The sequence below is a fragment of the Eumetopias jubatus genome, unplaced genomic scaffold, assembly GCF_037043125.1.
Source record: "Eumetopias jubatus isolate StellerSeaLion01/CBP00866 unplaced genomic scaffold, mEumJub1_p1.0 scaffold_9, whole genome shotgun sequence".
NCBI lineage: Eukaryota > Metazoa > Chordata > Mammalia > Carnivora > Otariidae > Eumetopias > Eumetopias jubatus.
This window is the reverse complement of record NW_028274815.1, coordinates 51750562-51776196: the sequence shown is the minus strand read 5'-3', so window position 1 is coordinate 51776196 and position 25635 is coordinate 51750562. Positions and strand designations below refer to the sequence as shown.

The 25635-nt window shown below is 49.0% G+C and overlaps 1 protein-coding gene across 15 annotated transcripts in view; it reads left to right on the top strand.

The window, feature by feature from the left end:
- DYSF (dysferlin) overlaps positions 1–25635 on the top strand; it is a 205166-nt gene that overhangs the window by 49012 nt on the left and 130519 nt on the right. For 8 of the 15 annotated variants that reach the window (XM_028116262.2, XM_028116258.2, XM_028116260.2 and 5 more), the window contains exons 6-16: positions 1137–1348; positions 3228–3356; positions 3776–3838; positions 4598–4648; positions 6440–6470; positions 7054–7169; positions 11867–11993; positions 14460–14563; positions 21745–21813; positions 21944–21987; positions 25422–25504. In XM_028116262.2, the coding sequence (XP_027972063.1) occupies positions 1137–1348; positions 3228–3356; positions 3776–3838; positions 4598–4648; positions 6440–6470; positions 7054–7169; positions 11867–11993; positions 14460–14563; positions 21745–21813; positions 21944–21987; positions 25422–25504 (1029 nt within the window). Of the gene's footprint in view, positions 1–690; positions 784–1136; positions 1349–3227; positions 3357–3775; positions 3839–4597; positions 4649–6439; positions 6471–7053; positions 7170–11866; positions 11994–14459; positions 14564–21744; positions 21814–21943; positions 21988–25421; positions 25505–25635 lie in introns of all 15 variants that reach the window. The other 7 variants (XM_028116256.2, XM_028116249.2, XM_028116252.2 and 4 more) reach the window with 1 other exon arrangement.

The following is a 25635-nucleotide window of genomic DNA, read 5'->3' as shown; positions in this document are numbered from 1 at the left end:
GCAAGTTCTGAGGTTGCCTCAGGTCTCTTCACTTGCCTCTGTGAGCCTTGTCACAGGAGGATCCAGCCCAGGGTGCTTGGCTTGCCTGCGCGGGGCTGGTGAGGCCTCCATGTGGCCTACCCTGCTGGAATGTGCAGGAAGCTACACCGATGGGCCAGGTGGGGACTTGGCCATGGGAAAGAGCCTGCAGTTTCTCTCCTGGTGAAGGGGGCTCGAGGCACACGTGGCATTAAAACCCGAGCAGCCTCTGGTGGGGGTGTGCCCTAAGCCTGTCCTGCCCAGCCACGTTGTTGGAGCTCCACACCATCTGAGCTTGGAGATAGGGACATCAATCTGGACTGGGGCATAGGTTGCTGGGGAGGGTGGGCGGTGGGCAGGAAGAAGGGGTGCTCCTGGTGACAGAGTGGGGAGGGTGAAGGGCTCGAGTGTTCTGGGACCACCTTGGAGGTGGGTCTGACAGAGTTAGGGTTCGGGCCACTTAGGGAAAGTTCCCAAAGGTGACAAATTCCCAGTCCTGCCTGGAAGGTGGTGAGAAGGGACAGTGTCCAGAAGACATGGGAACTGTTTCTGAGCTTTGTGCCAGGCTGGGGCAGCCAGGGAGATTGGGCTTGGGGTGGGGGTGCCCTAGGTTGGCTCCCCTCACCCAGCTCCCTCCTCACCTCCTGGGGCTGTGCCTTGCCCCTATGCCAGGTGGGGGACAGAGCCGGGCTGAGACTTGGTCCCTGCTCAGTGACAGCACCGTGGACACGAGATACTCTGGAAAGAAGTGGCTGGCCCCCACGGGTGAGACTCGGGTCAGGCTATCCCGATCCTGATCCTACCACCCGTAACCAGCTCTTTGCTGCCACCTGTCAGCTCACCAGAGTGGGACGTGGGACGAGGTGGTCAGAGGGGCTGACCCTGCAGGACATGGTGGGGAGGGCTAGGGCCATTCTGTTTCCTTCCTGTTGACTAACTGGCCTGACTGCCCTCACGTTTCCGCTGTTGGAAGCACTCCTTCTGTCTCCCTCATCCATCCTGGCTCACTGACAGGAGGGGAGGTGGTTGGTGGGTCTTCGCGCCCAAGCCCTTTGGCTCCTCCATTGGCTGGACGGGGTCAGAGGGGACCAGCCCTTATTAGCACCCTCTCCGCCCAGACACAGGAGGAGAGGAGGACACCGAGGACCAGGGGCTCACGGGAGATGAGGCAGAGCCTTTACTGGATCAGAGCAGCGCCCCAGGCCCCGGGGCCCCCACCACCCCGAGGAAGCCACCCCCCCATCCACCCACCTACCACCTTGGGAGCAAGAGGAAAAGAAGTGCTCCCACGGCCAGAAAGCTGCTGTCGGACAAACCGCAGGACTTCCAGGTAATGGGCTGACTCTCTGACCACAGTCTCCTTTTCTCGCTAATGTCTGTCCAGCCTGGGGCAGGTCCTAAGGGCTCTCCTAGGCAGGAGTCTGGGGTTTCCCCGGGTCCCTGGCAGGTGCGGAATGAACAGTTCATGTGTTATTGTGGCCTCAGAACACAGCCTCTGGTTTTGTTCTTTGAAAAAGAGGGTGGGGAGCACGGCAGAGATTCAGCCTATCTTTACATTTTTATGTGTTTTCCAACCAGGGTTCATCTGGCTAGCTAGCTTTTGGCTCCTTATAGTGTGGTCCTTGGGCTGCAGCAGGGGCAGCAGGTGGAAGCTGGCTGGAAATGCAGACCGCCAGCCCTGCTGAATCAGAATCTGCATTTTAACAAGATCCCCAAACTAAGAAGCTCTGTCTAGTGCTCTGTTTTCTCTCTTGATCCATGCCCTTCCTTATAGCCATGGATTCTTTGGAAGGCCATGCAGAATTTGAGCTTGTTCAAGCTCTTCACAGAATAAAACTATTAATATTAACTCGGGCATATTTAATTTTATTTATTTTTTTAAAACATTTATTTGTTTATTAGAGAGAGAGTGCGTGCACACAAACACACACACACACACGCACACACACACAAGCACGTGAAGCAGGGGGAGGGACAGAGGGAGAGGAGAGACAGAATCTCAAGCAGATGCCACGCTGAGCGTGGAGCTCGACTCGGGGCTCGATTGCATGACCCCGAGATCATGACCTGAGCCAAAACCGATAGTCAGATGCTTAGCCCACCCAGGTGCCCCAACCCTTTGGCATATTTTAATCCAAAAATCCACCCCATCTTATTTGCATTTTAATTTTGGTCCCTTGCTTATTCTTTTTCTTTTGTACGAAATTTCCCATATTGATATAGTTGCATTTAGTGATACTGAGCTCTTCAGAACTACTTTTAAAGTGAAAAACAGGAAACTTAGCTCTTTGCTAAGTGCAACAAATTGTAAAAATACATTTTACTTCTAAATCGTGGTAATTTAAGCGAAAGTACTAGCTGTAACCTCTGTGTATTTGCCTGAGAGACAAAATTCTGACATTATTATTATTTTTATTCCCAAGTCATGTACTTATTGCCTTTTTCTCCTTCGAAAATTAATGTATGTTTATTGTAGAAAATTTAGAAGATACAGGAAAATGAAGAGAATAAAAATCATGGATCCACCTTCCCATTGTTATTAATAATATATTCTTCTATAGTACGGCTTAAAATCCAAAAGCGTTGGTCAATCCATCGATAAATAACTGCTGATTAAAACTTAAAACCAGTAAACATCTTGTTCTTCCATGAAAATTTGTTCTAGTATTTTAAAAGTTCATCTTTTCAAATATTTTGCCTAAATTTGGAAGCACAGATATTCCTGAAACCTTTCTTTACTTAAAATTCAATGGAGAAAACTCTTAAATAATTTCTCAGAACATGAGAAAATGTTGTATCTTATAAAGAATAAAGTGGGGTCACTTCACTGTGTCAGCTCAGCCTCCCGAGGGAGCTGTTAGTGAAGAATGTTCAGGCCACTTAGATGCGCCGGCGTCAAGGGGTCTGAGGAAGGGCTGTGCCGACGGCTGTGTGAAATGAGCTGGGGTCTGGGTCCTTGGCCCGGCCCTGGAATTTAGTGCTGGGAGCTTTCTTGGGGGCAGCTTGGCAGCTCTTGTGCAGAACTATGGGATTTTATAGATGCAAGGGACCTTGGTAGGAAAATACGACTGTTCTTATAATGCTCTTCCTGATACCTTTTAATACCCTTCCCGAGAAGCCTGCAGTGAGAACGGTCCCAGAGATTTCGACTCTCTTGGGGCCTGAGTACTTCCGTCTTCCTCCTGCTCATGCCTCCTCTTGGCTTTCAGATCAGGGTGCAAGTGATCGAGGGTCGCCAGCTGCCAGGGATGAATATCAAGCCTGTGGTCAAGGTCACGGCTGCCGGGCAGACCAAGAGGACACGGATCCACAAGGGAAACAGCCCACTCTTCAACGAGGTGGGAGATGCTGGATATCAGGATGAAAACCACAGTAGCCCTTCCGAATTGGGAATGCATAGCAGACACCTGACAATCCATTCGGTTTTTGTATCGAGAGATATGCCGGGTCCCCAGTAGGTTATTGGATAAACTGGAGGGAGGGTTCTGGCTCTTATTCCCGCCTTGGGCTCCCAGTGCTCCATGTCTCTGACACGCTGTAGGGCTGGCCCCCGCCCTGTCCCTGAGATGACAACCTCTATGAGGTCAAGGGTGAGATACCCCAGAACTTGTGGGATCCCCAGAGCTCGTTGTTGGGCTGAGCTCAGTCCACACTTCTAGGTGGACCAGACCTGAAGGCTGTGGGCAGTGGCCGACCCTATCCTCAGCCCCCCGGGTCAGCAGGCACTCATTTGTTTTCCTTTTGCCCCGAACCTCAGACTCTCTTCTTCAATGTGTTTGACTCTCCCTCGGAGCTGTTTGATGAGCCCATCTTTATCACGGTACGTCCCAGCAATCAGTGTTTCTCTGTGGGTTACGTGTACACTCGCGGGCACACCATCATGCACGTGTGTATGTGTGGATCAGCGTGCATGTGTGTGTGTGCCTGTTGGTGTGAGTGTGAGCTAGTGTGAGGAAGAAGCATGTGGCCCAGGGCACGGGTGAGGGGAGCGACTCACTGCCAAGCTCTGCTGGTCACAGAAATGCCTTCGGCAGCTCAGATGGAGGCAGCAGCTGAGTGGGGAACCCCCACTGCCCAGCACCCCCACAGGGGTGGCAGGTCAGGGTTCTGAAATCATTCTCGCAGTGGACCCTGATTCTCATTTTATTTTGTTTGCCCATGTGCCTGTTTCTGGCCAGGATCTTCTTTCTTTGGGTCTTGGCTTTTTTTTTTTTTCCCCCTTTTTTGGGGGTTTTCTTCTGAAAGGCCGGGTAGTTTAGTTGTTGAAGGTGTGGGCTCTGGAGCCACCATCTGGGTTCTGGTCCTGACTCTGCCGTTTAGGGGTTGTGTGATGCTCTACAAGTCCTGTAGTCTCTCTGTGCCTCTGTTCCTTCATCTGTAAAATGGGCATAATAATAGTACCTACTCAGGGGGTTCACGTGAGTGTTAAACATTGCTCAGAACAGTCTCTGGAACAGAGCAAGTGCTCTACCTAATTGGCTGTTACTGTTTGGGAGGGAAGAGCTGTTGTGTTGGGTCCTGTGTGAGCCAACGTTTTACTTGTAAATAAGAGTTTTAATTTATCTTCCCCCCCCACCAGGTGGTAGATTCCCGTTCTCTCCGGACAGATGCTCTCATTGGGGAATTCCGGGTAATTATGTATTTTCTTTGAAAGCAGTTAGTTGTCACTAGTTCACATTAGTGGAGGCTCTGTACATAATGTGCAGAGGCTGGTGCCTCGGGGGTCCTGTTCCTCTCAGTCTGTGTTGGGGAAATACAGTTAAAAACAAAACAAAACAAAACAAAATCTTCTTCAAACTCAGAAATCCTCTCCACAAAGGTCGTAGAGAAAGAATAGACTTTTATTATTGAAAAAGTATCAATCCAGAAGGTGATGCGCATGACAGGCAATCCACTAGGAGATGGTAAAGGCAGCAAGAAATCCTTTACACCGCTGAGCAGATACAGCCCATCCGGTACTTATTCTCAGCATAACTAGTCCTCAAGGCAAACGACTGACAGCGCCCTCGGCGACACACAGTTCATCCTCACCACCTGGTAATTGGGTTGACCATCTGTGTTGGCTAACTGACTTTCTCCAGAGGAAAAAAACAGAAAAACTTGCATTTTTGTGATGAGAGTTGTTTTACAACTTGGACCCAGGCCTGTGTCGAAGGCAGGCCCCTCCCTTCCCACAGAAAAAGCGGAGAAAATACTTACATTTACAAGGTTTCTAAGGTAAATTATCTGACAGAAAGGGCGGAGAGGGAAATCTCTTCCCTTATGTCCAACAGGGGGAATTTGGCTTCTTGCTTCTGATTCATATTTGTCCTTACATCTGGGAAGGCAGCTTGAAATTGGTGGTTAGACGACCCTCCTCCTAATTTTGACTTGGGCCAGTGTGACACCGGTGCTCTGTGCCCTGCGTGCACCCTTGCTCTGGCTTAGGAGTGGGGCCCAGATGTGGAGTCCAGGGGGAACAGGGTGGGACACAGGAGCGACGGGGGAGCCTGCCCCCCCTCCCCATTTGTCCCAGACAGTGCAGAAATGAGGAGTACACTGTGGAGAACCAAGGACTGACTAGGACTCAGCTCACAGGGAGGCATCAACAGGTCTCAGAAAGCAAAGGCAACTAGCAATGGAGACCTTCACGAATGGTGTTTTAAGGCAGTTCTCACTGATTTTCTCATTTTCAAATCTTCAGGCATTTATCAAATGGAAAGAAGGCATACAGACTTCTTTTAACCTCCCCTTGCTATCCAAATAAAATATGGCCTCTTCTCTGGGAAGTAGTCACAAGATAGAAAACAAAGCCAATTTTCCTGGAGAAGGCAGTTTTAAAAAGAACAGGATCGAACCTGGGTCATTCTGTAATAAATGGGGTTCTATGTCTATGTCTCTAATCTTTGAAGCATATTCTTGGTCTGAGAACCCAGAGTTTAAGGTAAACAAGTATTTTCTTTTTTTCTGATTATAAAAGTAATCCATGATCAGAAAAATTTTTAGAGCAGTTTTAGGTTCATAGCCAACTAGAGTGGAAAGTACAGAGTTCTCATGTCCCTCCGGCTGCCCCCAGGCACAACCTGCCTGACCATCAGTGTCCCACTGATCTATGAATTTTTATAGAAAATTATAAAATATAGGAAAGGAAAAAATAAAAAAATGAAATAAATCTACCACCTAAATCTACCAGCCAGAGACAGCACAGTTACCATTTTGTTGTGTTTCTTTTGCTTTCTTTCCCGTGCATAGATAAACCTTACCAAACTTTGATCAACATGTATTCTGCTCTTTTTTCCATGTAATGTCAGCTGATGAACATTTCCCTATGTCTCCAAATGATCTTCAAAGCATGATTTTTAATGTGATGGCATAATGTGCCATATTTCATTTAATGCTCCAAGGGCAAGAGTTTGACTTGTGTTTCTTGGTTTGATTTCAGATGGATGTGGGTACCATCTACAGAGAGCCCCGTGAGTCACGTCCTCAACACCTTGACCATATATATCCTTGCATTTTGGTTCTGGAGGCTGTTGGGGACAGCCATTTGGGACAATCACCTTTTTTCGTTGGGGGTTTTAGAATTCAGAGGTAGCGTCTGACTGCGGAGATGAGAGCTGCAGGAATGAAGAGAAGGCAGGCTTCCATCTTCCAAGAAAACCAGGCCCTCAGGGAGATCAAACCTTCATGTGGGTCTTGGCTGGCCCAGTCAGGGATGCTAAATCTGGAAGGCCCCAAGCAAGGCTTGTTGGAGACGAGGTCCCCTCTGACAGGGACGGGCCATTTTGATAACAAGTCTAGCATTTCTCCACACCTTGGCTTCTGTTCTGGTCTGGTCACTTTCTGAGAGGGAGGCAAATGGCCAGGGGTCTGGCTTTGCCAACCTCTTCTAGGTGTTTCTGTTGACATTTCTGACTTGGACCCACGTGAATACTCAAAGTCTGGCCCCCATGTCCCTGTGAATAAATCTCTCACCCAAATGTTGGCCCCAGGCTCCTGGTTGCAGACTTGGGTCCTTCCAATTCTGCCATCACTGATGGATGTTGTCTCTCTTAGGACATGCCTATCTGAGGAAGTGGTTGCTCCTCTCGGACCCTGATGATTTCTCTGCTGGGGCCAGAGGTTACCTGAAAGCAAGCCTTTGTGTGCTGGGGCCTGGAGATGAAGCGCCCGTGAGTATAGTGCCTGCCTCCTTCTCACAGCTCCTCCACCTGGCAGGAGAGGTACCGAACAAACAAACAAAAACACAACTTTAGTTTTTCTGATTTTAAAAAATACGTGATAAGTTTAAGAAATGGAGAACGCATGCAAAAGTATTAATAAAAAGTGAATCACTCATAATTCTACCACTCAGAGACAGCTGTGATTCATATTTTGTTGCATATCCTGCCAGAAGGATGTACACGTGCATTTTTCTATTTTTAAAAAAAAAATATTTATTTATTTTAGAGTGAAAGAGAGCGGACACACGAGTGGGAGGGGCAGGGGGAAGGGAGAAAGAGTCTCAAGCAGACTTGGCGTGAGCACGGAGCCCGATGCAGGGCTCGGTCTCAAAACCCTGAGATCACGACCTGAGCCAAAACCAAGAGTCAGACGCATAACCACCTGAGCCACCCAGGCGCCCCATCTATTTTTTTTATTGCTTTTTAAAATTGAGATATAATTGACATATAACATTATATTAGTTTCAGGCATAAAACATAACGATTCATCATTTGTATACATTGTGAAATGATCATCACAGTAAGTCTAGTTAACATGTAGTTTAACAAGTCTAGTTATGTAGTTCCAAACGTTTACGATCTATTCTCTCAGTAACTTTCAAACATGCAATAGAGTATTATTAACTAGAGTCTCCGTGCTGTGCATTACATCCTCGTGACTTACTTATCTGATCACTGGAAGTTTGTACATGTTCACCCCCTTCCTCTGCCCCCCTCTCCCCCACCTCTGGCAACTGCAGATCTGTTGTATATTTTTCTTTTTTTGCAAAAGTGAGATCATTCTCTATATTCTACTTCAGCCTGAATTTTATCCCTGAGAATATACCATTATTATCATCTTTACACACCAGTAAGTCAAGTTCAAGTTGGAGGTGGGAAGAATGAGAAAGGCGTGCAGACCTGGGGAGGTATCAGCATCTTTGTATGTTTGGCAAGAAGAGAGAAGGTTGGGAATAGCCGTGGGAGAGGAATGAAGGGTTAATTCCAGGTAAGCGGAAGGATTTCTGAGCAGACACAAGAGTGCCTACTCTGGGTTGGCAGCTTTGTGGTAGAGTCTCATTATACCCAGTGGCCTGGAAGCAGACTGGTGGATAGCAGAGGTGTTGGGCATGGGGAGGGCAGGACTAGCGGAAGCACAGGGCTGAGGTAGCCTGGGCATCGGGACATGGCTGGTGGTGCTGGGTGGGGAGGGTGCAAGAGTGCAAGGCTTAGAGCTGGTGAAGGGGATAGAGAATAGGGAAGGGCTAGGGAATGCACATTTATTGAGCTCCTGCTGTGTGCCAGGCTATGTTGGGAGCCCCGCTCTGTGTGAGTGGGAGGTTGGAGGAGGCAGATAGATTGCAAGCTGTCTTTGGAGAAGGGTTTCAACGGTCAAGGTTCTGCTAGAGGAATGGTTCTGAATGGCTGGAGCTTCCAGATGTGGCCATGCCTCTAGCAGCTGAAGGGGAGGGGAGATTAAGGAGCTGATGGTGGAGGAAGGGAACCGTGCTGGCGAATGACTTGACCACATGGATGTTGATTATCTTATGGGAGAATTGGAAATCAAACAGGCAAGTGGTGAGGCAGGTGCTGAAGTCATGAAGGAAGGGTGAGCATGTGCCCTCGGCTTGGTGGATGGTATCAGTGAGAACCAGGGGAGAGAGTGGCACATATGGGTGATGGGGACTAACAGATAAAAGACATGGTGGAGTGATGGTGGGTGCAGGTGCAAGGTGTGGCCTTCTCTTCCCAGCCTGAGATGGCCAGGAGAGGGAGAGGCAAAAGTAGGGAAACTGAGGGGGAAGAGCGGTGGGAGGCAGAGGGCAAGTTCTGTGATGGTGACGGGAATAGGAGTTGGCTGATGACAAGGGCCCGGGAAGCCACAGTGGAGAGCGTTAGGGGATGGAGAGCCCAGGGTTCTGTGTTGTGCAGGGGGCTGATGGAGCGCCACTAGACAAGCCCCACCCAAAGGCACCTGTCCCTCTCTCCCGTCCCGTGTAGTCCTGTCCCGTCCTTCTGTAGCATGTCTTTCCAGACATGGCGCCATCTTGCTCCTTCTCGTGGCATCTCTGAGTCTATTACCCTTTTCTAAAACATTTCTTCCTCTTCTTCCTCTTAATTGGAACATTGCTTTTTCCTGACGAAGCCACTTCTTTTGAAACCAACTGAGACAGAAGCCCCTACTTTCTTCCCCGACTCCCCGTGGGTTCTGGAATGGGAGGAGCAGCTTCCCACTGCAGCCTCCTGGCCGTCAGCTCTTCCCAACTTCAGCGCTGCCTCCTTTAAAGGCCGCTTTGCTGGTTGTTTCTCCCTCTTCTGGGCTGTTGTTACCTACCCCTGCCTCAGGCGGAGCTGGTCCAGGGGCGGCCCTGCTTGCAGATTCTGATCTTCGCCATTGTCCTGAGATGTGACCCATCAGCCACCGACATCTGATTTCATTTCCTTTGAGACCCTGAGCTCAGAAATCCCTCTCTCTACCACTCTCTGCCTTTTTCCTCCCTCGCCCCTGCTGAATGACAGTCCTTCCTCCCTGGCATTACAGCCCCCCCCACCCCCCGTTGGTTTCCGCGATCCAGTAGTGCCCTCCTGCCATGCTCTCCCCTCCTCCAGCCTAGACCCCATCCTCCATCACAGCTCTCACCATGTGCTTACTGGTTCCATAGCAGGCGTCTCCTGCCACACCTCATGACCCCCCCACCCCCACCCCCACTGTCTACACTGCTCCTTGGTCAGTTTCGGAGGCAGAAGTCACCTGGAGGTGCTGGCTAGATGAACATGGGTGCTATCAACCTCTTCTTTTCCTTGGGTGTGGTTTACTCCTTTTCCCATTCACCACAGTGGCTGTTTCCAGACTTTGCTGTCTTTCCTAAGCCTCAACCTCTGCCGCCTGAGACAGGCAGAGCTGCACAGTGGTGAACGATGTGAGCTCCTGAAGCTCCTTTGGTCCTCATTCCTGACTTCGTCTGTCTTCCCTCCCTTCCCCATCTTCCTGCCTCCTTTGCCTTGTGCTCCAGTCCTCCACCATCTTGTTCTCCCTGCTCTTCCTGGTGTCTTCTCTTCGGCCCTTAAGTCTGTACCAGGCTCAAGATTTCCCTACCTTCAAATACCCTCACCCACTTTACTCATTCCTCCCCACTCCTCTTCTCCAAGCTACTTGCAGCTTGCTCCCGGGCATGACCAACTTTGTCAGGGAGCACATCGGGTTGCCCTTCTCTACTCCTCTACTGGCTGCTCATTCCTCCTCTTCACGAGGATTCCTGCCACCTTCCTTCCCTGGAACCACGTGCTGGAGGGTCACCATTGCCAACCTCCAGGGGCTCTTCTGTCTTCTCCATCCTCTCTGTTCCTCCACAGCCTTTGATTCCAGAGCCCATGGCTTATTTCAAACTCTCTTCTCCCTTAGCTTTGGTGATTCTCCTGATTCTTTCTCCTTTTTTAAAAAATATGGATCCTTCAAATTCAGTGGCTCAATAAAATTCCCTTGCTTGCCTCTATGCTGCATCCTTGACCCTCACTTTCGAGGAGCCCATCTCTGTCCACCTGAGACTCCTAAATTGCTCATCTCCAGCTTGGATTGTCAGGGCTCCAGACACTCAGTTTCAGTTGCTTTGTAATAAAGCCACATGAACATGTCCCTTAGGCCCCTCTAACTTAACATATGAAAACCTAGGATCATCCGCTGCCCGCTCCTCACAGCTTCTCCCATCTTGTGGTAGGTGACATCTTAGGAAATGACACTGTCATCCACTCAATCTCCCGAGCAAGAGGCCTAATTTCATTCCTCATCCCTCAGTCCCACATCTCTCAGTCCACATGCAAGTGGTTGGTCAGTCTTGTTGGCATGACCACCTCAGAGCATGCTTCTGTCTCTATCCCAAGATCAGAGTTCGAGGTCGCTCTCCCCTCACATCTCCCTTGGGCCCCTGTGTGAATTAAGATATAGGTTCAGCTGCTCTAACAAAGATGCCCTGAATAATAAGCGTTAAGGAGGATAGAAGTATGTTTCTCTCCCTCATAAATCCCTGGGGAGGCAGTCCAGAGCCTGCACCATTCTCCCACAATGACCAGAGACCCAGGCTCCTGGTCTTCGCCCCTCTGTCTTCATCATGCGGCTTCCATCTCATGGGTCAAGATGGTTGCTGCCGTAACTACCTTCGGGTCTGTGTTGCAGCCAGTGGAATGGCAGAATACGAGCTTGCTTAAAGGTGGGCTTTCGCTGTGAGACAGTGAGCTCTGTGGGGGCAGGACGTCTGTCTACCTTGTTCACTGCTGCATCCCTCCCCCTTCAGCATAACCCAGTCGCCACTCACTGACACTGAACACTTGTCGAGTGAATGAACACATGTTATTGAAGACATGTCACTTCTGCACGCTTGTTAATGGGGGAGCAGGGAGAAGACCAGGATTCTTGAATGCCTGCCATATGCATTTGTACATTATTGAAGTTGATTTGCCCAGCAGTCTGCAAGGTTGGTGTTACTCTTTCCATTGTCCAGATCAGGAAGCAGAGTCTCAGGGAGAGGGACCTGCCTGAGATCACACCTTAGTAAGCAGCAGGGCGAGATCTACCTTTCTTCAAAATGCACCATTTAAGGGGTCTTGGTTGAAGAAGGGAAGATAATTGTGCTAATGAACTCTTTAAGGAATCATATTTGGTTGCATTGTAGCTGGAGAGAAAGGACCCCTCTGAAGACAAGGAGGACATTGAGAACAATCTGCTCAGGCCAACTGGCGTGGCACTTCGGGGAGCCCACTTCTGCCTGAAGGTCTTCAGAGCTGAGGATCTACCGCAGAGTGAGTCTGGTGTCCTCCCTGGGTTGGAGGCCCAAGATTGAGCTTGGGAGCGGGGCCCCTGGGCTGGGAAATAAGTCACTAGATGGTGGAAGGGCTCAGTGTCTCCACAGATGAAAAACATCCATCCGCTTGGTGAGCCATCATGCCAGTTTGCCTGGGACTGTCCCGGTTTCAACACCACAAGCCCCCCATCCTGGGAGACCCCTCCATCCCTGACCAGCTGGGGCAGTGGGTCACTCTTGCTGTGGCCATGTCCTCATTTTCCCAAGAGAGACAGGGTGGCCCCTGCCTGGTTTCTCCCAGTGACTGGCCCTGCACTGGCCCCATCCTGTGGGTTCAGTAAATGCTGGAGGAATTATGCTGAATATTTTAGAGCTGTGGGTCTCAATCTGGGCTGCACATTAGAACCACCTGGGGACCTTTAAAGGTGTACAGATGCCGGGGCCCCTCCCCCAGTGTTTCACATTTGACTGGGTTTGGAATAGGGCTCATACACGTTTTTAAAGGGTGAGCCCCTGTTTTGAAGCACGTATTAGCTTAATCAAGTGTTTCTGTTCATAGCAGAGTCAGTGAGAGCATTTGCAACTTAGGTCCCTGTTTATAAGTTTTGCATAAGGCTAATTATTTGAGGTTTTGCTCACCCCTTTGACTAATGACTCAAAAAGAAATGCCTTCCTTCTGTGCAAGCTTAATTGTACCCAAATCATGGGGGAAAACCCTTGAGAAAGTAATGGTTATTAAATGGACATTAAAATACATGCTTAATAACATTCTTAATTTATTGGTTGAAACTATGCAGAAGGGAGGTTGGTGAGCTCCCACAGGGGGCTGGGGAAATAGAAATGTTTGCTTTGTTCAAGGTGAATGTGCTTGATATTTAATTCTCTACAATAAATGAAATAGGTGGGTAAATAGGACACAAATATTTGCTAATTGTTGTTATCTTTGTATTCATGGGGGCAGCAGCTGGTATATAATCTGTAACTGTCCCCTCCCCTCTTTCATATACACACAGGTATCTATACGTGCCATAAATACACGTATGCACACATCCATCTGTCTGTATATACATTTACACATAATATGGCTAATTCAGGAAGATATTGATTTGGAGCAGCATAGGCTAAAAATTCTTTTTTTAAAAAAAGATTTTATTTATTCATTTGACAGAGAGAGAGAGAGAGAGAGAGAGAGAGAGCATAAGCAGGGGGACTGGGAGAGGGAGAAGCAGGCTCCCTGCTGGACAGGGAGCCCGATGCGGGGCTGGATCCCAGGACCCTGGGATCATGACCTGAGCCGAAGGCAGACGTTTAACCAACTGAGTCACCCAGCTGCCCCTAAAAATAAAAAAAAAAAACAACCAAACAAACAAGTGGAGGAGGGTGGGAGGGATGGGGTGGCTGGGTGATGGACATTGGGGAGAGTATGTACGATGGTGAGCGCTGTGAATTGTCTAAGACTGATGAATCACAGACCTGGACCCCTGAAACAAATAATAAACATTATATGTTAATAAAAAAATTAAAAAAAATTTTTTCACAGGGCACCTGGCTGGCTCAGTCAGTAGAGCACGTGACTCTTGATCTTAGGGTTGGGAGTTCGAGTCCCATGTTGGGTGTGGAGATTGCTTAAAAATAGAATATTTAAAAAATATATATATACTTTTTCCTCAAAGTTTCTCATTTTATTTTTGACTTATCTTGGGATTTTAATGAATGTACTAACTGTAACTGGCATCCTATATATATATATATTTTTTTTTTAATTTTTTTAAGCTCCACCAGTCATGTGCCCTACTGACTGAGCCAGCCAGGTGTCCCCGAACCTATATATTTTACATTTATGTAAAATGCCAACTTAAATGCAACACAAAGAATTGTAAAATCATACTTGAAAGCCAAATCAAAATTTATATCATAATATTTTTTACTCTAATATTATACATCTGGGATATATTGGACTATTGGTTTTTTTTCCCCTAGATTTCTAAATATCTAATCCTAATATATATATTTTTTGTAGAAAAAAATAAAACAAAAACAAAAACCCAAACAAACCAGAATTGACTTATTGGTTTACATCAGGTCAGTCACTGTGCTAATGGACATAAAGGAAATGTCAAATAGGCATCAATAATGGGATATTATTATAACACCTTCCAATCCTTTCCTGGATTGTTAACTGCCCTTAGTGATGTAGATTGCTAATCAAATCCATCAATCCGTCAGTCATCTGGTGGATCTGTTCTGAAACCCATTGAGAGCAGGGGTCAGTGAACAAAGCTGTTTGGGCAGGGCAAAGGAGCAGGGCATGCCCTCAGGGGCTCTGTTCTGGGAGTCCCCAGGCTGAGGGGATGCCACAGCGTCTCTCTCAGGGAGTCCCAAGACTCTCTGGAGACAGGTAGGTGGAAAGTGAGGTTTTGGAGGTTGGACAGCCGGCGAGCACTGACCAGCGTGTTCTCCCTAGTGGATGATGCCGTGATGGACAATGTGAAGCAGATCTTTGGCTTTGACAGTAACAAGAAGAACTTGGTGGATCCCTTCATGGAAGTCAGCTTTGCAGGGAAAATGGTAAGGAGTAAGGAAGCAGGAGGATTCTCTCGGGAGGGTGACTGCTGGGTGTCCCCGTGGATGGGTGCTGAGCGGAGTAAAGGACAATGTGAGGCGCACACAGGCTACCCTTGGTGCGGCCTATCAGAAGGTGCACGGGGTGGGGGCTGGTTGGGGGACGCACAGTGAGACACTCACCCAGGCCTGGCTATCCAGGTCGGCTTGGGGTATCTGGGACAGACACATAGGTGAGAGACACAGGGAGGACAGACAGACAGTGGATAGAAAGAAGAGTGGGGGAAAATTAAGCACTAGCATGGAAACCAGATGTGAAGGCATAAAGATAGGGAAACTTAAAAAAAGCGATAGAAACATAATGATTATTTTTAAAAAAGTTGTGGCAGGAGTTGAGTGGGGAAAGTCCACTCCGTGGGAGCCCTGGGGATGACTCATACCTCTCTTCCTTGCAGCCCCCCTTTCTGCCCAGAGGGAGGGCTGTTGCTGTGGCTTCTGTGGGCCCCCTCCCTCCAGCCCCCCAGGCAGGCAGGCCCTCCCCAGCCTCCTCTGCCTGCCCAACAGGCTCTCTCTGGCTTCAGGCTTCAGCCTTACCTCTTCGCAGAGGACTCCCACAGCTGTTTCACTCCCAACCCCCTTCAGCCCCAGACCTCCCCCCCCCCCCCCCCCCCCGCCTCCGTGCATCTGTCTGCTGCCCCTTGGGCCCCGTAGTAGACTCATCTGCCCCACTGCCCCACTTCCAGGAACCTCCATCCTAACCAGGTGCCACAGTCAAAGGCAGAAAACGCGGGCCTGCTTCGATTCTTCCCTCTTTTTACCTCCTTACATCAAACATGCCACCTCTGCTTTTGATTTCAAGCATGTCCCAAGGCCCTCCCCTCCCCTCTGCCCACTGTCATCTCTTCCCAAGAGCACACAGCAGCCTTGGGTTCATTCTCTTCTCTGGGTTGTCCCCATAAAAGGTCCCAGAATAATTAGCCTAAAACAACTCTGTACAATGAAGTTCAAACCACATAATCCGGCCGAAGTCAGCGCTTAGGAATTTGTGCGAGAAAATGGCGCCCCCTGCCTGGGACACGCAGCTCTGCAGCCCCGGCTCGGAGCGCTGGGTTGGGCGGGGTTTCAGCCGCGGGGGCTCCCTCCCCGCACCCCTGTGTGCGTAGAAACTGCACAGCTCACAGGGCAGCCTTGTGTCCTCTCGTCTGCCCTGCCTCTTCTTTCCCTTCGCGGTCACCCCTCCAGCCTTTGCCCGTGCCTGTGCCCTTCCTGCCCCCTCCCCGAAGAGTCCAGCATCTTTCGGTGTCCAGCTTGCCTATCCCCGCGGGCCTGAGGCACTAGTGTAGTCCTCGGCCCTCCACCGTGACCTAGGCCCTCTTTTAGCCGGTTTTCCATTCCATTCCGGTACTTGTTAGCATCTGTTTCTCCGACTTGTGGGCAAGAACCCCGTCTTATTTAGTCCATAACCTCAAAGCAGAGACTGTGGTGGAAATGGTGGGAAAATGACAGATCAGGTGGGCGCAGACTGGCCCCCCTTCCTGCCGCTCCCAGAACCCCCTGGGGAGGGGGTGCCTCTTAGATGTGTCTGACCGCAGGGAGTTGCCAAAGGTGGGGTCAGGGCCCCCTGAGGTTGTGCCAACCTTGCGGAGAGTGCCACCTGCCACAGAACCGGGGCTGGGAGAGTTGAGTCAGATGGCTTGGAGGTTGACAGGAAAATTGGAACTGGGCAGGGCAGAAGGGCTGAGAATCTGAGCTGGGTGGCCGGAGGGTGGGCGTCCCCGGCTCCCCCTTCGCTCCCCAGGCAGAGGTAGGGAGGGGGAAGACAACCCACAGGTGTTACAGGACAACTGGAGAGAAGTTTTAAAAATTTGCAATAAACACTAAAAGCTGAGGGTGTGGTGGAGGTGGTGTGGGTTCCCATTCATATAGCTTTTTGCAATTTTCCTTTCACTTAATCTTTTCTTAGATTCATTTTGAAAAGGAGGGGCGTCTACCAGCCCATCCCACCAAGGGAGGTAGGCCCAGGGTTGGGGGTGGGGTAGGGGGAGAGCGGGGTATCCTCTCTGATGCCCAGACTCACTCCCCACCTTTTTTTTTTTTTTTTTTGCTTCTTTTATTACTGATGCACATCAGTATGGCAAAATGGCTTTTACTAAGCCATTTTGAAAATTACAGAAAAAAGTAAATAAAATTACCCGTAAAGCATCATACCAAGTTCGTTTTTTGGTGCCTGTCTTTCCAGTTTTTCCCCGATGTACAGGTAATAGACATTTTTTATGACTCTTCATTTTGAATATTTTAAAATATCAAGAAAAGTTAGAAGAGTTTTTCAATGAACACCCCACCCACTGGTATGACCTCCACTTAGATGAAGTGCAACTGCTAACATTTTATTGCATTTACTTTCTATATATAGATACTTTTTTTTTCCTGCCTGAATCATTTGAAACCTAGTTGCAGACTTTATTCCTAAAGGCTTCAACAAAAATCCCAAGAAGAAGAAAATTCTTTGCAACTGCAGTAACATTATCACATCTATGAGATTAACAGTCATTCCCTAATATTAGCAGATTCTGGCTCATATAAATTTTCTCTGACTATCCCCAAAATGTCCTTTGGAGATGGCTTAATTTTGTGCTGATCTAAGACCCAACTAGAATTCATGCTGTGCATTTGGTCCTTAGGCCTCTTTAGTCTCTTCTGTAACAGCCCCTCCTGACCTTCCCCACCCACCCCAACAATTGTTCTCACCCCTTGACTTTTTGAAGAGCCCAGACCATTTGTCCATGTTCTGGATTTGTTGGATTCCTTCTGGTGTTGTTTACCTTGCTTCTCTAGTCCCCGCATTTCCTATAAACTGGAAATTAGTTCTTGAGACTAGATTCCCTTCAGATTCAGTATTTCAGCAAGAATGTGTTGTATGTGATGTTGTGTGCGCCATATTTGCATCACAACAGGAAACGGAGTGAGATTGTCCCATCACTGGTGATGACTATCTGATCATTTGCTTAAGATGGTGTCTCCAGATCTCTCTCTTGTCAAACTGCATGCTCCCTTTTGTACTTTGCAAGGCATCTGTGGGCAATACCTTGGCACTGTGTGTATATCCTATTATATACACTGTGTGTATATCAACAACTTCTTAACCTAATGGTCTATGCAGCCAGTGACCTCCTTGCCTGAATAAATCATTTACTTGGGGTTGCAAGGTGGTGATTTTCTCATTATCATTCCTTCTCTCTTTATAAGTTGGTGTTTTTCTGGAAAGAAGAGCTTTCCTCTCCCTTAGTGCCTTTGAGTATTACTATGGAACTCAATACTTTTTATTAATTCCATGTGTTAAAAATCAGTCATTACTGTGTTGGCTGTATGAACTGTCCCGACGTTGGCCATTGGGAGCCTCTTCAAGCTGGCTCCTCCCTCCCAGGGTCTCAGTGAAAATGTATGTGGTAGAGGTAACTTGGATCTTAAACTCTCTCACACTGAGGTGTAAATGCTCACTGTGGGTCCTCACCCAAGTGCAGGTCCTCACCCACATGTGAGGTCCTTACCCAAGTGCAGTGTTAGTTTGGGCTTGGGCTTGGGGTCTGATGCCCTGTATCTAGCCTCAGGAGGGATTGTAACGAAGGAATGAAGGTAAGAAGGATGTGGGAAGGTGTGGCTGGACAGGCTTATGGGACACTTCCTCCAAAGACTGGGATTAATTTCCCAATTTGACAGGTAGGGAAAGTCATGTCTCAAGATTGTTTTCATTTTTTTATTGCACATTCCCCAAAATGGTAGGGTGCTTTGATGGTGGGGAGAACCAACACGGACCTGCCTTCAAATTTAATGGCTTTTCTGGGAGCCGAGTTTCAGAGCTCCGGCACTGCTGGCTGCTCCTGGGTCCTTGAAGGCACCTTGATCTCCCAAGGTCTTCTGTTCTGAGCTGCCCTTGGCTGGCCCCAGGGGTTTTTCTAGGTAGGTCAAAATGTCTGTGGGAGGTGATGGAGTTAGGGGACCTGGCCAAAGCAAAGGACTATATAAAGCTGATTGGTGACTGGGCTTCTGCAAGAAGCTACACCCCCCTACTTTCCCTTCTGAAAGCTTCAGCCTGTTGGACTTCCCTGATGGTCCCCGGATCTTTGTGTCACGCTCTCTCTCCTCCAGCTACCCTTACTGCCTGTCTCATTCTGCCTCTCCCTCTCCCTCAGCCTGCCCGCGTGTCACTTTTTCTCATTACAACCTAATCTGGAGTCCTGGGGTTTTGTCCTCTGTGTTCCCATTCACACTAGCCTGGCCCTCATTGCACTTCCTCCCATGGACACTTGGTGGCACTGTTATCCAAGATGTGAACCATACGTGATTTTACACACACACACACACACACACACACACACACACACACACACCCACCCACCCACCTTGGTGAGAAGGAAAGGAGAGGTGCTTGGGGAGCAGGGTGAGAGACTTTGAAACAACTTTCTTTCTGAATGAAAGAAGGAAACCTATTGATTATAAAAAAATAGAAAAAAGAGAAAATCAAGGAAAATTAAAAAAAAACTAACCGTATTTCTGTACCCCACATCACTCTGGAGATAACCACTGTTAACATTTGTGTGTATTTCTTAGTAGTGTGTTTTTCTCTCTACTGCTTTCACTTCCAACCCTTCCTTCTCCCCCACTGGAAAAAAAATTAGATTCAGATTAAGTTGGTTTTCATTATTCGTGGATTCCATATTTGCAAATTCACCTACTCGCTAAAATTTATTTGTAATCCTAAAATTAATGCCCATGGGGCTTTCATGATGATTTGCGGACTGTGCGGAATGACTGACGCACGTTGCCACTGAGTTGGAATAGCGTGAATCTGCCTTTTTGTTTCAGTTGTCATCCTGTAAAGATGTGTCCTTTTCTTGGTCTACCTGGTGTCATGTTCGTCACATTTTGGTGCTTTTTATGTGATATTGTTGTTCAAAATGCCCCCCTAGAGTGTGCTAAAGGGCTGTCCGGTGTTCCTCTGTGCAAAAAGGCTGGGTTGTGCCTTAGGAGAAGATATGTTAGATAAGCTTCACTCAGGCATGAGTTATAGTACTGCTAACCAAGAGTTCAGTGTTAGTGAATCAACAGTATATATTAAATAAGATATCCTTGAAGAGAAACACACATGACACAAGGTTATGTGTTGATTAGTTGATGAAAATGTTGTGACAGAGGCTGGTAGGAACCTAACCCTGAAATTCCCCCAGAGCAATGGTTTAATATTCAGGAATTCAGTGTTCTTGGTGATTTATAGAATGTGTAACTACCATCAAGAATCAACTGTACCTCTTCAGCTTGGTAAACCGTTTTTATAGGCCCATATTTTCATAGGTTATTGAGCAGCCTTTGAAATAAATTTTTGAGGTACAGCATGATGACTTGACTTACAGATTGCCAAATGATTATAAGTTTAGTTAACATTCATCATCTCATATAGATAAAAAAAGGAAGAAAAAATGTTTTGTCCTTGTGATGAGAACTCTTAGGAGCTACTGTCTTAACAGCCTTCAAATATACCTTACATACTCTACCATATAGTCATCATGTGTACATTTCATCCCCAGGACTTACCTTTTTCAATTAATAATATAACTCGGAAACTGTTTCCTATCCTAGAGCAGTCCTCATTCTTTTTAGAGCTGCATTGTGTGGATGGACCATCATTTATTCAATCTGTCCTCCATTGGTGGACACGTGGGTTGTTCCATAGCCTTGATAGTTCAAGCTGCGCTGCATGTTACATGTCATTCTGCACAGATGAGAGTATTTCTGTAGGATAAATGTCTAGAGGTGGAACTGGTGGGCCAAAGGGTTTTTGCATTTGCAATTTGGAGAGAGAGTGGCCAGTTGCTGTCTGGAGGGTCGAGCTATTTTTTTCTCCCACCAGCAAAATATGAGCATGCAGTTTTGCCCTAGTCTTGCCAGCAGAGGGCTGTCAGATTTTAGAGAATTTTATGAATCTGATGGGTGAGAAATGGTATCTTGGTTTTATTTGTGTTTCTTTTCTTATGAGGGAGGTTGAGCATCTTTTTATGTGCCTTCAACCCTTTGAATTTTCATTCACTCTCTGCCCATTGTCCCTCTCTTCTGTCCTTACTTCTTTCTTTGCTGGCACAAGGAGCAAATCCTGGCATCCTTCCTTGCCCCCAGGCTTTGCCTGGGCTCTTCTCACAGGGAGGTGGGGAGGGTGGGGACAGGGGCTGGCATTGGGTGGACCAGGGATGGAGACAAAGTCCTGGCCCTCCATGGAGCCTGCACCCTCATTTGATGGAGTAACTGAAGTCCCTGATCAGATGCTCATTAAATGAGATAATGCACGTAAATGCTGAGCACAATGCAGGACTCATAGTACATGCTCTGAAAAAGGCTGCAGGATGTGCAAACCTACCATCTATGAATCTGAAATAGAGTCTTTACCTGCTGTTCCTGTGAGGGTACAGGATGCCCTGGAGCTGGCTAAGGGGCATGGTGCCTCCCTGGGGATTCCGAGCATAGGTAGGGCACATAAGCCACTGGTTTAGATCTAGTTTCCACCTCTGCTGGGTTTCTTGATTGTGGAAAGCCCAGTCTTAAGAGCAGGGCTGATCTGAGGCAGACTGTGATGGGGTTTGTATATTCACTGAGTTCCCCTCTCATTCTCAGATGCTGGTGGCTAGCCTCCAAGCCCTGGCCCTCCCGCTACCATTTCCCCTTCTCCTCCCCCCACCTCTAATCTCCTAGGGCTCACAGTCTTCCAAAGGGGCAGGTGGTCTGGGCTGACTTGTAGAGGTTAGTGCCTCAGGCTGTAGGACCCCTGGGAAAGCCAGTCTGGACTCAGGGCCCCCACACTAAAGTCTGTCCATATGGGAGGTGAAGGGGGAGGATTTCCAGCCAGAGGTAGGAGATAAGGGTAGAAGGGCTGTGGAATTCAGGCAGTCTATCCTCCCCCACACCCCCCATTCCCCCCCCCCTTGCTGCCCCACCCCATACCCTCCAGCTCTGGGTCTGATTTACCATTGAGCTTTGTCTCTGCAGTCCCCTGTGTCTGAGCCTTCAAGGCCCCCAGGCTCTTCTGCCCAGCCAGAAGGGTGGCCAACATGGCAGAGAACAGCCTCCAGCTGGTGAGGTGGTCCCCAAGGGAGTCCATAGTCCGCTCGGAGCTCCATCCACCTGTCCCTTGTGTCTTCTAGCTCTGCAGCAAGATCCTGGAGAAGACAGCCAACCCTCAGTGGAACCAGAGCATCACGCTGCCTGCCATGGTGAGCCTTGCCCCCTTGGGCCCATTCCAGGAGGCCCTGGGCTCCTGGCTTCCCCAGCATCCTGCCCATTTCCTGGACTTCCCCTTCTTTGAAAGGACCCTACCCCAACATGTCTCTCTTCCCTCTTCAGTTTCCCTCCATGTGTGAGAAAATGAGGATTCGCGTCATGGACTGGTGAGTGCTGAGTCTTGGAGTCTTTGGAGGCGGCTATCTTTAGGGGTCACTGGGTTCTTCAGTTCTCCTCAGTTCAGAGCATGTAGTGGGAGAGTCTGTTTCAGGTGAGGGAGTATCCTCTGCTGGGAGGCCAGAGAAAGAGAGGGCGTGGGCCATTCTTGGGAAGCTTACTCACAGCCCTGCTCCAAGGCACAGGAGGGCAGCCAGCTGGGTACCTGAGATACCTTAGGGCGGGGGGTGCCAGGAAGGCTTCCTGGAGGAGGTGGGGTTTTGATAAGTCCAGGGTGAGGCCACTCCAGTGAGGAGAGGCTCATAAGCAAAGGCAAGGAAGCTGGAAAGAGTAGAGCTTCTGGGAGAATGGGCTGTGACCGCCCGTTGGGTTGCTAGCATGAAATGGTGTGGGGCCACTGCAGGCTTGCAACAGGTGAGGGCAAGAGCCACATGGACATCTTAGAAAAGTGTTCTAACACTTGCTGAGCACCTACTGTGTGCCAGGCCCCGTGCCCAGAAAGTATTTCACAAGTGTGACGTCACGTGACCCTCAACGTGACTCCTGGCTACTTTATAGATGAGGGAGTGATCTGTCTGAGGGGGCAACTGGGAAGCAGCTGAGGCCAGGATCGAACCCAAGCCTGCTGCTCCCAGAGCCTGTGTTCTTCACCACTGGGCTGTCCGCTTCCCACTACGTGAACGTGTGTGATCTCTCTCACACCTGGAGGGCTGTTAGGGCTCCCACGCATGAGCTCTAGGACCTTCCATACATCAGGCTTTCCAAAAAGAGAGTTGTCCTTTCTCTGCCCCCAAAAAGTCTTGGCCTTGCGGTTCCCAGCGTGTTCTCCTTTGGTCTCTGGCCATGGCACCCCCAGCCAGGAGGGTAATGAGAGACCAGGGAAAACCCCCAGGCCACAGAGCCATTAAAGTGTGCGCCAGCTCCCCCGGCCGAGAGAAAACAGATTGTGGGAATTAGAGAGGAAAGCTGCAGCCAGGAGGGAGAGGCCTCTAGGGCCCTGACCGCAGGTATGCTCCGTGGGCCAGTGGGCTGGGGGAGAGCCTGCGTCCCCAGAACCCCTCTGCATCTCAGCTCTCAGGGTGTGTGTGCACCTGAGTGCGCCGCGTGGATGGGGGCTGATTGGCTGTCGGCGAGTCTGTGTCCGTGTGTGTGGACTCCTGGGTGTGCACGTGCACACGGGTGCAGTTGTCTTGCGTGTGGTGGCTGGGCCTTGCCCGGGGCCGTGTGAGCTGTGTCAAAGGCATCAGCATACTGTACAATCCGAACACATTACGGAATCTGGTGGTTGCCTCTCTGGTTTGGGTTGAAGTGGCATTTTTATTGTGAGTCTATTTTCAGACTTGCTGTATTTTCCAAAAGCAACCCCAAGCCCCAAAACCCAACTCTTGGCCAAAAAAGCGTTCTGCTGCTGCAAATGCCCATCCAGAAAAGTGCTTTCCCCGCCCCCCCCCCCAAGAAAACTCAGATAAACGTTTGTTATTACCTGAATCCTGGAAATACGATATGGTCCACATGGCCTTTTCCCTGTAACTTAATCTTCCCTTCGATTCTTTAATACTTGCTTTTTTGTTAAAAAACAGAAACCCAAAAAGCTACTCCCACCCGCATGAAAACAGAATCTCTCTCCTCCCTTTTTCTTGCCTTTCTCACAAGGTTCAGATGAGACCAGAGGTGAGAAGTTCCATTCTTTTCCAAGTGCCACTCTTTTCTGGAGGTGGGGCGTAAAGGTAGCTTCCCAGTGCCGTCAGCTGCCAGTTATCTGGTGTTGATGAGCTCACTGTTGAGTGTTTCAGGAAATTTTTATTTTCCAGAGCTTCTTAACATCATTCAACAGGAAAATGGATGAAAATCTCTGCTGACAATGCACTCTTCCTAGTTAGTCCCTGCCCCGATGAAACACTTTAAAATCAGAGCTTAATCACCTCCCTGGGAAGTACAGACAGGAAGGGAGGAAGCTGCAGAGATCAGGCATCTAATGGGTATAGGATTGAAGAGGAAAACAAAGCAACCTTGCCCAAGTGTGTCTTTCACAATGGGGCTTGGGTGTGTTGTCGCCCGAAGCATGCCTGTGACCAGGGTACTCAGAGGAGGGACAGAGAGCCTACAGGGCTCCGAGGAAGATGGACCTGGGGAAATTTCAAGGAAGGAGATGGGTCTGGCCCAGTCCAGCGTTTCTCAGCTTAGCCCTATGACATTTTGGGCCAGAGAATTCTTTGCTGGGGGTGACTGTCCTGTTCATTGTAGGATGTTTAGTAGCAACCGTGGCTTCTCTCAACTGCCCCCCACCCCCCCTTCAAAACTGTCTCCAGACATTGCCAAAAGTCCCTGGGGGTCGAAATCGCTGGATTGAGAACTTCTGCTCTAGCCTGACAGGAAGCAGCGATTGAAGCTGTTTCCCGTGTCAGGCGTAGCTGGCTCAAACCCTGGTTTTGCCATCTCATCATTTGAAATGAGGCCAATGGTAGTACCTGCCTCACAGGGCCGAAGGAGGGTTAGAGCTAATTCATGTGATGATCTTAGCACATCGCTTGGCTTTCAGTAGGTGCTCAATAAATGCCAGCTATTCTCTTTATTATTGACACAGAGGGAGGGGCTGCGTGGGACACTGTTGGCTAATGGGCTCATCAATGATAGTCAGTCTGCTCGAACTCCTACCCACAGTCCCCTATGCTGGTTGGGGAGAGGAGAAGCCTTCCTCCTGGGAAGCCTGACGGGGACAGGCCCCTGTGTCGTATACAGGAACAGCACGTGCCATGGCAGGAGCACTGGACCAGGAGTCAGGACACCAGAGTTTCAGTTCTGGCTCTGCCTTGGGCAAGGACCTTCCATTTCTGAGCCTCAACTTGCTCATTTGTGGAATGGAGAGGTTAATAAAAGTGACCATTCCTCAAGGCTCCTGAGAGGGTCCTTGGAGATAAAGGAGGTTACAAGTGCTTCGTCACATACAAAGTCAGATACAAGGCATAATTTTGCGTTAGCTAATATAAGCTAATTTAAGACTGTGGCCTTAGACATAGTTTCTTCCCGGTTGCCTTGTTTTCTCCTGGTCTGGATATTTCTTGAGATTCTGGAACTTGGCTCTGCGTGGGTCTGGGAGTCTGGCTCTCTGAGCAGCCTCCTGTTCCCTCACCCGGCCTCCTGCCCCTGGCCTCTTTCCTTTCAACCTGCCGATGTCTCCCCAGACATCCAGGCTGGCAGCCCCATGTTGGTTGGCTGATGGGATGCTGGTGGTTGGCCAGATGGATGAGTTCCCTCTAGAGGAGTCTTGGGCAATGCTTTTTTTCCAGTCTCTTCTTCCCTCAGTAACATACCCAGTGTGAAGAGCGGCACCCCTAAAGATGTATAACTGAGGCCCTCTCCTTCCTGAGTGGGCTGTGGCCTGCAGTCCTTCTGTGTTCAGGCCCCCTCTGCCCCCTTATTCTAGGGACCGCCTCACCCACAATGACATCGTGGCCACCACCTACCTGAGTATGTCAAAAATCTCTGCCCCTGGAGGAGAAATAGAAGGTAAGTTTCCCCCCTTTGTTCTGTCCTCTGGTCCTCCCCCCCACCCCGTGCTCTCCCCTGACGCACCCCTACCTGTCTTTCATCCCTAGTTTTGAGAGTTCAGAAAAGGGAATATTAATTATAAGGCCTTT